Source organism: Phyllobates terribilis, unplaced genomic scaffold (genome assembly GCF_046119375.1).
Source record: "Phyllobates terribilis strain yellow unplaced genomic scaffold, ASM4611937v1 Scaffold_1__5_contigs__length_1240528914, whole genome shotgun sequence".
Taxonomy (NCBI): Eukaryota; Metazoa; Chordata; class Amphibia; order Anura; family Dendrobatidae; genus Phyllobates; species Phyllobates terribilis.
The window spans coordinates 104,197,228-104,209,826 of NW_027362761.1; the positions used below are offsets into that span (position 1 = coordinate 104,197,228).

At 46.9% G+C, this 12,599-nt stretch overlaps 1 protein-coding gene across 8 annotated transcripts in view; it reads right to left on the reverse strand.

Moving 5' to 3' along the window:
- The window catches only part of BNC2 (basonuclin zinc finger protein 2), an 858,290-nt gene that overhangs the window by 833,120 nt on the left and 12,571 nt on the right, over positions 1 to 12,599 (reverse strand). For 3 of the 8 annotated variants that reach the window (XM_073665382.1, XM_073665205.1, XM_073665426.1), the window contains exon 2: positions 10,779 to 11,170. The exons of 2 other annotated variants lie outside the window; for them this stretch is intronic. In XM_073665382.1, coding sequence (XP_073521483.1) covers positions 10,779 to 10,874 — 96 coding nt within the window. In that variant the 5' untranslated portion in view covers positions 10,875 to 11,170. Of the gene's footprint in view, positions 1 to 10,778; positions 11,171 to 12,054; positions 12,146 to 12,599 lie in introns of all 8 variants that reach the window. 3 more of the 8 variants (XM_073665315.1, XM_073665259.1, XM_073665365.1) reach the window with 3 other exon arrangements.

Consider the following 12,599-nt stretch of genomic DNA (forward strand, 5'->3'; position numbering starts at 1 on the left):
ATACATCACATTAAATACAGTGAGATTCTGATGTATCCATCACATAGGATACACTGAGACTTTGCTGTATACATTCAACAGTATACACTAAGACTCTGCTATACACATCACATATGATAAACTGTGCATACATCACAAGGGATACACTGAGACTGCTCTTTATACATCACATAGAATACACTGAGGCTGCTGTATACATCACATAGTACACTGAGACTCTTCTGTATACATCACACAGGATACACAGAGAGCTGTATACAGCACAAATGATATACTAAAACTGCTGTATACATCACAAGGGATACTCTAAGACTGCTCTTTATATATCACATAGAATACACTGAGGCTGCTGTATACATCACATAGTACACCGAGACTCTTCTGTATACACTACACAGGATGCACTGAGACAGCTGTATACAACACATATGATATACTGAAACTATGCTGCATAGATAACATAGTATACACTGAGACTGTGCTATATACATCACACAGCATACACCTGGACTGCTATAAACATCATATAAAAGATTACTTTATACATCACATGGGATACACTCAGACTGTGTTGTATACATCACATACAGTAAACTAGTACTGCTGTATGTGTGGCGCCCCTGAGGGTTCGGTCACCACAGAGGTACTGCATCTCACCCAGATGTGGTGTTACACTCTCAGGTAAGGAAGGAGTACAGCCCTGGACCCTAACACCTGCATCCAACACTACATTACTCCAGGCCAGCTGGAGGGGCAAGATGTGTCACGCTTCCTGCTGAGTCCTGTCCCTGGCTGGAGTGGGGGGAACCAGAGTGAGGGGGAACCATGTAGTAGGTGTGGGTGGAGGAAGTAAATCAGGGGAGCATTGGAAGAAGTGATATAAAAAAAGGGTGGAACATTCTGGAGAGAGTTCAGTTCAGTCAGTTCTTCAGTGAGAGGAAGAGTTGGGAGCAGAAGCTCTGTAGGAGCTCTGCTCAGGAGGAGGACCTGAGGAGAGGCCCAGGACTGAAGAGAGAGAGGAGCAGGAGAGAGGCTCCAGGAACGTGGAAAGGACCCCAGGGGTATGGGCAGTGCTGGAGGCCACCTGTACTCCCGAATCTGCCAGGCGGTGGAGGGGTCAGGTCGCACAGAGGGGACCGGTCCTTAAACTAGCAGGGTTCTTCAAATCTCAACTAGGAAACCGGAGGCTGTAGTATTTCAGGTACTGCAGCCACAATTCACATCAGTCTCACCAAGAAGGTAACCGTAGAGGACCCAGGGGACAGAGAAGACGTCGCCCGACAAGGTCCGCGGTCACTGAATTGGGACACTAGGTGTGAGGTGCAGGGAGACGGCCAGAAGGAACACACAGAAGGGGGTCCTGCTATGTACTCTGGAGGTACCTGAGGGTTGACTGAACCCCTGTCTGGTGAATGCAGCGCGACATGGGAGGCTGTAAGCTGTACAGTGCAACCTGAGGAACTTGACAACTGTGAGTAAAATCCTGAAGACTGCACCCCACCGTCTCTGTCAGTTATTGCTGCTGCGCCATCACCTCCTGCACTACACCGCAACATCAGTAACATCTACACTGCTCTTGAGCTAAGCTCTACCTGTGGAGAGCTAAACCAACTCTGTTGCATTAACAACAGCTCCAGAGGACTTGCTCCACAGCGGTGGCTCCATTTAGCCGCATACCACAGGTGGCGTCACGAACTGTATATAAGATAATTCCCCTGTAAATATCCCCCTTTTTACTGACCGCCCTGGGTCACGGACAGGGTCACCGCCACTGTGACATCTCCCCTAGTAACGACCGGCCTGGCACTGAGTACCCCACAGCCCAGGGGGCGCGTCATCTTTGGCATCATTAACAGGATATGAACCCACCCGTTATCACCGGGTATTGTGCGCCTAGAGACTGTGTTCTATACTAAATGTGGCGCCCGCCCCAGAAGAACGGGTGCCATTATGTGCGAGCCAAAAGACAACAAGAAACCGCCTCCCATCGTGGGCCGGGTTCCAGAATGGCGCCAAAAGCGAGGCCCGCCCCGAGCAACAGTGACCATGTATGTGGATGTGTCCATCAAGCTGGGGGGGCCGCCCCAAGGTGTGGCCGACAGCAAGTTGCCATGGAACCGCCCCCGAAAGGGGAAAGGAGAGAAGAAACCTGGGAGACAGGGCGGAGTCTCCAGCAGTCTAGACAGACTGCACCCGGCAGGCGACATGGAGGAGAGTCAGGAGCAAGCTCCCGTCCATGGCCTGCAGCAAGCAGCAACGCCTCTCACCCTGGAGGAGGCAATGGCGGAGTTATCCCTGGAGGATACTGAATTCCTCCAAGCTGAAATCCAGGAGCTAGGCCGAAGGATGGAGAGGGTCCAGCAGGATGCCATCGCCGGCTGGAAGAAGGAGCTGCTGGAGAAGCTTGTGATCCGGCAGCAGCCAGCCCTGTACTGCAGCAGCAGGGTCCCAGCCCAGCGTCCCAGCCCCGGAGGAGCCAGAATCTAACCAGGAGGCAGAGGACGGGAGCGGCCGCGGGAGCAGGTAAGATGAGACTCCCTGTTCCGGGCACTGAGAGTGCTGACCTGCTCCTGGCCCCACTGGTGGAACCTCCAATCCCGGGCGCCTGCTCCACTGACCTACTCCTGGGCCCCCTTGCGGAACCTCCGATACCGGGCGCCTGCTCCGCCAACCTGCTCCTAGGCCCCCTGGCGGAATCTCCGAACCCGGGCGCCTGCGACGCCGATCTGCTCCTGGGTCCCGTATCGGAGCCACCTGCTCCCGCACCCGAATGGGTGTACGGAGGCCTCACCTACGACTGGTCCGCTAAATATGAAGACCAGCAAGGACCCCCTCTGACACCTGCACCTGCACCCCTGGTTACCTGCCAAGGAGGAGAGGAGTTCCGGTGGGACAACCAGGAGGGGGACCTCATGGGGTTCCCATGGGAGACCAAGAGCCAGGCCCTCCGTAGGGAGGAGTACTGCAGACGGGAGCTCCTGCAGTTGGAGAAGGAGCATCATGACCGTCAGGAGCGGTGGGAACAAATGGAGGCCCGGAACATGGCGGCCAAAACCCGGGCCCGCAAAGCAAGGTCCACTACATCGAGTCCCCGTCTGAAGGGGATAGTCGTAAAATTTGATCTGGACGCCGGGTGGGGCTTTGTGAGAGAGCCACAGACCGACGGGACGTCGAGCCCCATCTCCAGCAGGGGCATCCCGGCCGAGACCTTTACCCCGGTGACCGTGTCAACTTTACCCGCCACAAGGGCGAGCGCAGGTAGCCTGCTCTCCAGGTATACCGAATGGCGAAGGAGAGGAGGGACATGCCCCCGCAGTACGAGGCTGAAGACCCAGCTGGGTCAGCCTGTAAAAAGCAGGTGTTCCCCCGGAGGGAGCACCACTGTTAAAAACTGGTTATTGAAAAAGACTGTAAATAGTTACCTGGAAGGGTACCACACTGTAAGTTTGAAAAGTTAATTTGTGTGCCTTTAAAGTTTTATAGTTACCCGTTTAAAAGGACTATAGGTTTATGGACAGCGAGTAACCAACAAACTTTCCATTGTACACAGTTGCACTTCTTAAAGTGCCCCTTATTGGTTTTATATAACAAGACTGACCTCAGAACAAAAACCCGTTTGGCGTGGCCGAAGACATGGTCCAACACCTGGATCACCTATGCCCTGCAGCCACGCCCAGGGCCTACGTTGAGGGTTTTCGGACGGGTCCCTCATGTAGCTCAAAGTGCACCTTACCAGTGAAAAGGACATTCGGCTGTAGATTTCACTGTATTTGTTTGAAAATGTTTTGATATGAGAAGTGTTTTACCTGCGTGGAAAATGTTTTATGCGTATAAAGAAAAATGTTCTTTAAAGAGTTTTATATAGAAACCAGTAACGTTTAAGAAAATGTGCCTCCCATAAAGGGAAGAAAAAGTTTTCCTGATTAATCTTATATGTGAATGCATTCTAAAATTTTTGTAAGTCTGAAATACCCTGTTTTTACTCTGTTCCAGCCCGCGGACGTGCTGTGTTTTACCAGGGGGGTATGTGGCGCCCCTGAGGGTTCAGTCGCCACAGAGATACTGCATTTCACCCAAAGGTGTGGTGTCTCACTCTCAGGTAAGGAAGGAGTACAGCCCGGGACCCTAACACCTGCATCCAACACTACACTACTCCAGGCCAGCTGGAGGGACAAGATATGTTGCGCTTCCTGCTAAACTCTGTTGCATTAACAACAGCTCCAGAGGACCTGCTCCACAGCGGTGGCTCCCTTTAGCCGCATACCACAGGTGGCGTCACGAATTGTATATAAGAACTTTAATTCCCCTGTAAATATCCCCCCTTTTACTGACCGCCCTGGGTCACGGACCGGGTCACCGCCACTGTGACATCTCCCCTAGTAACGACCGGCCCGGCACCGAGTACCCCGCGGCCCAGGGGGCAAATCATATGCATCATATAGGGTACTGTGACATGCAGAAGTAGTGCTTTTGCAGAGTGTGACATGTAGAAGTAGTGCTGGTGCTTTAAAAGCATCCAGCAACTAGAGGGGTTAACACAGTCACAGGAGAAGGGGAGAGTTTTAGCAGAGCCCCAGGGGGATTGTGGGGAAGTTGTTTACTGTCTAGCTGGAGCTGAAGAGAAAGGTGGTGTGTGTGTTCTGCATCTGACAGAAGTGCCCCTGCAAGTGAAAAGGATTCAAGTCAGGAATGAAGCTAAGCACAGGTCAGGTAGAGTTCCTGAACTAGCAGTGCAGAGTATTATCAAGCAGAAAGATAAGGACTGTAAGAAATGGTGTCACAGAGATCATATCCCTCAGCAACCCTCCCCCCTTCCTCCATCTCACTGTGCTATAAAGAATGTTGTGTTCATTAATATGCCTTTGAATTAGAATTGGGCTGTCCTGTAGTACTGGGAAGACTGTGAACTGCTGTGCTGCTAAGGAAACTGTACTGTTTGTCACTGGAGCCTGTTGCTCATAAGACTTAACTTGCACTGGCTGTGCGGCTTCTTATTAAATGCTACTGTTCTACCATTTATGAGGACTCTTGTCAAGTGTGTCTGGTCAGTAAGTGAAACAATCTACGTGTCTGTGCCTGAGGGTCAATACCCCTGTGTGCCTGAGAGAAGCTGCAGCACATGGTCTATGGTCGCCCTGAGTAACGGTTCCCCCAGGATTCCAAAGAATTCATGTAACCTGTCTCGCCCCTATCTGAACCTAGTGGCGTGCGTGTAACAGTACACTGAAATTGATACACTGAGACTGTGCTGTATACATCACATAGGATACACTGAGACTCCGCTGTATACAAAACATAAGAGACAAGGAGGCACTGAGATTCTACTGTATATATCACATAGGATACACTGAGAGTCATCTGCTTTGTTACTGATCTATCACTGGCTGCTAGTACATAAGAGCAAGAGCATTATGATGAGACTCTGGCATCATGGTAAATGTAGTGTGCAGTAGGGCAGAGGTCCCCAACCGCCGGTCCGCGGACCAGGACCGGGCTGTTGGGGTTTTTCAGCCGGTCCGCGGGGAGAGGGGGCCCCTCCAGCCTCCAGCAGGGCCGCCATCAGGGCATGACTGCCCTGACTCCAGTATGGGGCCCGGCCGGTAGGAGCCCCCTCGGAGCCCCCCTCTTGTGCGTCTCTCTCCTCATGGGGCCCCCGGCCCCATGCTAAGCGCCGGGTCCGGGACATCTTAGCGCTGCGCTGCTGCAGCAGCACCTTCATGATTCCCCTGACTTCCGGTCATGTGACGGCGCCGTCACATGGCCGGAAGTCAGGAGAACCTGGTGTCAGCGATTTGGACGAGCGCCAGGATTCTGCAGGGATCACATGGGGGTAAGTATAACAAGTTTTATTTTTTTTTAAATACAATTAACTAGGAGTGGGGGGAATGGGAGATGCACATGGGGGGAGGGGAGAGATGAGAGATGCACATGGGGGAGGGGAGAGATGAGAGATCCACATGGGGGGGAGGGGAGAGATGAGAGATGCACATGGGGGAGGGGAGAGATGAGAGATCCACATGGGGGGGAGGGGAGAGATGAGAGATGCACATGGGGGAGGGGAGAGATGAGAGATCCACATGGGGGGAGGGGAGAGATGAGAGATGCACATGGGGGGAGGGGAGAGATGAGAGATGCACATGGGAGGGAGGGGAGAGATGAGAGATGCACGGGGGGGTGAGAGATGCACGGGGGGGATGAGAGATGCACGGGGGTGGATGAGAGATGCACGGGGGGGTGAGAGATGCACGGGGGGATGAGAGATGCACGGGGGGTGGATGAGAGATGCACGGGGGGGATGAGAGATGCACGGGGGGTGGATGAGAGATGCACGGGGGGGTGAGAGATGCACGGGGGGGATGAGAGATGCACGGAGGGGATGAGAGATGCACGGGGGGTGGATGAGAGATGCACGGGGGGTGGATGAGAGATGCACGGAGGGGGATGAGAGATGCACGGAGGGGGATGAGAGATGCACGGGGGTGAGCTGCACATGGGGGGGTGAGAGATGCACATGGGGGGTTATGTTTACATAACTTTGTTGCCTTATGAAGGGCGGGGGGGGCCCCCAAAAATTTCTTGCACAGGGGCCCACTACAGTCTGTGTCCGCCCCTGGGATGAAGTAAATGCAGCTGAACAGCAGCTGTCAGGACAGCTGCCCTGTCCTGCTGCAGGGCGTGATGGGGCCTCAGTGATGCGGCTCCTGGCACAGCACATTATGTGGGGCTCCTGGCGGGGACCTGGTCTACACTATATGATAAGTATGCACTAAACTCCAAATCCATCCATTACCCCGCCCCCATATGACCAAAGCCCCGCCCACCCCACCCCCTCCTTGCTGGGCCATGGAAAAATGATCTTGCTTCAAGCCGGTCCCTGGTGCAAAAAAGGTTGGGGACCACTGCAGTAGGGGAACGATAATGGAAAAAGGAATAAACATGTCAGACAACCCAGACATGAACCATAAAACTAAAACAGGTATCACCAAGTCTGGTTGTTTTTAAACTGTTTTTAATCATGTCTAATTGTAAGTGTTATTTCATAATTAATAAACTTGTATAGATTGTATGCTAATGTTTCATGGGTATTTTGTATTATTTGGGGCATTTTCTCTAATTTGGTACATACATAAGGCATACAGAAAAGCCTCTATATTTTTCTTTAATAATTGCCTTTGCTGCACTATATAGGTAAAACAAATGCTGGGGTGCTTTTTTAAATAAGACCTGTCACTTATCCTGTAGTTTGAACAATCAATAGCACCGCTACCCTACAGCTCTACTGACATGAAAATACCAAGGATAGTTGAAGATAACTTTCTGCACACAACAGTTTTGCTCTGAAATTTGAATTTGTTGATTTTAAAGCAGCCTGTTTACTGACGGCCTGACAGCTTGGTTTTGTCAATAATTTGTTTATCCATTTTTGGTTGATTACTTATCGTCCACATAGAAAACATTTTTTACTCTCAGCGATACCAAATATGTGTCTTTTTTATTTTATTTTATTTTTTTATTGTTCTATTTTGAATGTGGCAAAAGGGGTGATTCAAACTTTTATTTATTTATTTAACATTTTTAAAACTTTTTTTACATTTTTTACATGCTTCAATACTCTCCTTAGGAGACTTGAAACGGAGATCGACTGATCGCTTGTGCTACACATAGCAGGTCTTCAGACCTGCAGTGTGTAGCAGAAATGCTCATCTGCTATGAATGCTGGCAAATGGGCGGCGCTCATAGCAGATCGGTAATGACAAGCATGGGGGTCTTCTGCAGTCCTCCAGTTGTTATGCCAACCCATCGGCGCCTCGCGATCATGTGACAGGGATGCCTATGGGTGGAGTTAGTGACGCGCTTCCGGCGCAGGAATTTTAAATGCTGCTGTTAGAGATTGACAGCGGTATTTAACATGTTAACAGCTACGGGTGGATTGCGATTCCTCACGCGGATGTTAGGGGCACATGATAGCTGATCAGATCAGCTGTCATGTGCCTGAAAAGATGTGGGCTCAGCGCCGGGGCCCACATCAAAGAGGGGGAGGCAAGCTATGATGCATCTATACGTCATAGGTCATAAAGGGGTTAAAGGAGGTGTGTGAGGATAAAGATCAAGTGACATATACAGTCTATATTGTATGACAATTTATTAAAAATAAGCACTTTAGGCAGATTCTCTGGGAGATCTATGTCTGGATCATAGCCCTGACCAGCTCATTTACATATAAGAAAAACGTGGATATCTCTGGAACAAGACATTGGATCGCAGAAATCAAGGTATCATTTTATTCAGATTCCTTTGACCTCCATGCCCATATAGAAGGCTTAGGAGGGTTGATCCTACTGACAACTTCCCTATAAGACCGTTTCTTATCAATTCCAACTGACACAGGTGTACAGCACATTACAGTGTATCAAAGTTATATCTTGTTAACGACCCCCCACCTTATCTGTGTGTGAAACGCATGATCAGGACAGGTTTTCAGAAGATGAGTATTTTTTTTCACTGATAGCAAGTAGTTATCTTAAAAACCATAAAAATGCTAGAAAACTGCATTCCCTAGCTGTATCCTATACAGTGAGTGAAGTTTATTTACGTAAAATAGGAAATAAGATCCATGTGCAATTTGTCTCATACGACGTTCATTATAGCTATGGTCATAAAGGCACATGTTGTGATTTAGGCAGCGCAGCTCTTACACTGTGAGCAAATCTCCTAAGTCTGTTGTGCAGCCCGAGCTTAAGTAAGTTTTGCTTTTATCGCGTAGTTAGGCTGTGTTTTGCAGACTTTGACTACAGCTGTTGTGCATTACTTTTATTCACTAGGACAATATTCTGCTCTACTGTAGAAAACTTTCAGCGCAGAAATGTTAAAAGCAAATAAACATACCTTATTTCATCAAGTAAATGCTTAAGAAGGCAAACAAGGAGTTATACTGGTGAGTGCTTTCCTTTTATTGCAAGTCCTCTACAACTTGTTAAGCTGCGCCGATGCTTTATGGTCATAATAAAGGGAACATTTAGGCGGTAATGCTAGCAGTGCATTGTAGATAAAAAACACAATGGTGAAATGACAAGATAGCCAATAATGGTTTTGGGACAGCTGTATAAATGATGAATGCTACATATATTTGGTGTGATGATTTTTAAAGAAGAAAATGCTTTTGGTTTTATCTTTGTAGCTTTACTTTCAAATGGCTCAGCTGAGGGTAGGCCTCATATTTTCTCACTTTTATATATCCTTAAAGGAGAGTCGCGCTTCTTAGTTCCTTATCATCTTGAATCATAAACTCGTGTGCTTTGTAATAAATAGCAAGAAGGTGTCAGCGTTATGCACAGCAGTGCAATATGTTTTATAGGAAATGTACAGCATGTTAGAATGCAATATTATGTAATGTTAACCTTCATAGTATGGTATTCTGAATGTATATAGGACAGACTACCCATATAGATGCTAAGTACATAGGTTTATTATCAAAGGAAAGATGAATTATCTAATACTAGATGCCACTAGCGACATTCATTTCCAAGCAGAACAAAGGATCAGGAATGTAAAAATCCAGCATGTCCAATTCTTGTGTTTTATGTACTTTATATTAAAATAACCTACGTGCACAGAGTGTCAGACCGGGTTGGCAAAGGCCCACCAGTAACATTGATTCTTGGGGTTCACTGTTCAGCTACATGCAAAAATAACCTGACCCTAGTACACAAATGTACTTTTTTTTCTCTGTTATATTAATTTGGCTAGCTTCTTTAATGGATGATTAGATTATACCTCTGTCTGCAAATTGTTAATCAAATGTAATAGCACTACTCATTAGCACTCCTTCAAGGGGGTCTACCGGAGGATTCTCCTGCTCTCCTGTGGGCCAGTCCGAGCCTGTGTGCACATTACCAAATACACCACATGGATAAAAGTACCAAAATACTGCAGCTTAATGGCTTTGTGATCTAAATAAAAAAGCATATACAAATCATATACATGACATACAGATGGGTATGTATCCCACATATTAGTAAACTTATAGCCTGAGTTATTGCTGTTGCAGAATCCAGCTTTCAGACATAGACATTGTGGGAAATTAAACAGTTTCACTTAGGACATACAACAACCATTATCCGCATTATAATTGATACGGAGTTAAAAAGGAGAGACTGATGCAATCAAACCAAAGTGGTCCCATGGAATAGTATCAAATAACTCAGCGCCATTTGCTATCTGCTCATATTAGGCCCTCCACAGTATAAGCCTGCTGCTGTTGTAGACTCCAACAAATGGTACTCTATGGGTAGGGTCAAATGATCATTTTCTCTCCATCTGATCAGAGTGGCATCACTTTTTCTCGGACTTGAAGAGAAAAAAAAGGTGTCTCCACCTTCTCTATTCTGTCAGACCGTGAAAATCGGACAGCACTCAGATGTTATATAAATACTTGAAATAGATCACTCTGTTTGTAATGACTCTATATAATATATGAGTTTCACTTTTTGTATTGAAGAACTGAAATAAATTAACTTTTTGATGATATTCTATTTAGTGAGATGCACCTGTACAGTGCATTGTGAAAGTATTTGGCCCCCTTGAACTTTTCTACCTTTTGCCACATTTCTGGCTTCAAACATAAAGATATAAAATTCTAATTTTTTGTGAAGAATCAACAACAAGTGGGACACAATCGTGAAGTGGAACGAAATGTATTGGATTTTTTAAACTTTTTTAACAAATTAAAAACTGAAAAGTGTGGCGTGCAATATTATTCGGCCTCCTTGAGTTAATACCTTGTAGCGCCACCGTTTGCTGCGATTACAGCTGCAAGTCGCTTGGGGTATGTCTCTATCAGTTTTGCACATCGAGAGGCTGAAATTCTTGCCCATTCTTCCTTGCAAAACAGCTCGAGCTCATTGAGGTTGGATGGAGAGTGTTTGTGAACAGCAGTTTTCAGCTCTTTCCAGATTCTCGATTGGATTCAGGTCGGGACTTTGACTTGGCCATTCTAACACCTGGATACATTTATTTTTGAACCATTCCACTGTAGATTTTGCTTTATGTTTGGGATCATTGTCTTGTTGGAAGATAAATCTCCGTCCCAGTCTCAGGTCTTCTTCCAGAATGGTCCTGTATTTGGCTCCGCCCATCTTCCCATCAACTTTATCCATCTTCCCTGTCCCTGCTGAAGAAAATCAGGCCCATCTGAAACAATGGATACTGGAAGCTTATGCTAGCATTTCTTCAGTGGTGTTGCTATCAGTGTGTCAAGAGTGAGAGAAGAGGGTTGCACTGGCAATCCAACACAATGGGCAGCACTTTGAACACATTTTATAAGTGGTCATAAACTTGTAAAAAACTCATGAAAGAATAAAGTTACGTTAAAACCAAGCACACCATTGTTTTTCTTATGAAATTCTCAAGAAGTTTGATGTGTCACATGATCCTCTTCCCATTGAAAAAAATAAAGTTGGATCCAAAATGGCCGACTTCAAAATAGCCGCCATGGTCACCACTCATCTGGAAAAGTTTTCCCCCTCCGATATACTAATGTGCCACAAACAGGAAGTTGATATCACCAACCATTCCCACTTAATTTAGGTGCATCCATATAAATGGCCCACCCTGTATATACAGCTTTGGAAAAAATTAAGAGGCCACTGCACAGTTTTCTAAAAATCACCATCGCTACATGTCTGACAGCCATTCCATTCCAGTGTCAGTTGAATTCCAACCAAAGTACACCTTATTCTACTTAATGTGCTTCTGATTAGGTGATCACCTGAACCAAATCTTATGTAACGAGGGAAAGTATAAAAAACACTGTTGTGGTCTTCACAATCCTCTTGCAATAGGACAAGCTGGATGGCAAAACAAGTGCTAGGAATAGCCCAAAAGTAATTTGAATGAAAAAATAACTTTTAACCATGCCAAAGGAGTTGAAAAGAAAAGTCTTGAGTGAAGAAAAGAAGGGCTCAGTTCTGGCTTTACTAGCAGAGGGATACAGTGAGCGTCATGTTGCCTCCATCCTTAAAATTTCAAAGACATTGGGGACAGCAAGCTACATACCGGCAGAGGGTGAAAGCGACTCTCCACAGACCGGGATGACCGTCATCTTATTCGAATGTCACTCAGCAACCGCAGGATGACATCAAGTGACCTACAAAAGGAATGGCAAATGGCAGCTGGGGTGAAGTGCACGGCAAGAACAGTTTGTAACAGGCTCCTAGAGGCAGGCCTCAAGTCATGTAAAGCTAGAAAAAAAGCCTTTCATCAATGAGAAGCAACGGAGAGCCAGGCTGAAGTTTGCCAAAGACCATAAGAATTGGACCATAGAGGACTGGAGTAAGGTAATCTTCTCTGATGAGTCTAATTTTCAGATTTGCCCAACACCTGGTCGTCTAATGGTTAGACGGAGACCTGGAGAGGCATACAAGCCACAGTATCTTTCACCCACTGTAAAATTTGGTGGAGGATCGGTGATGATCTGGGGATGTTTCAGCAATGCTGAAATTGGGCAGGTTAATCTTTGCGAAGGACGTATGAATCAAGCCGCATACGAGGTTATCCTTGAAAAACAGTTGCTTCCTTCTGCTCAGGCAATGTTCCCCAAC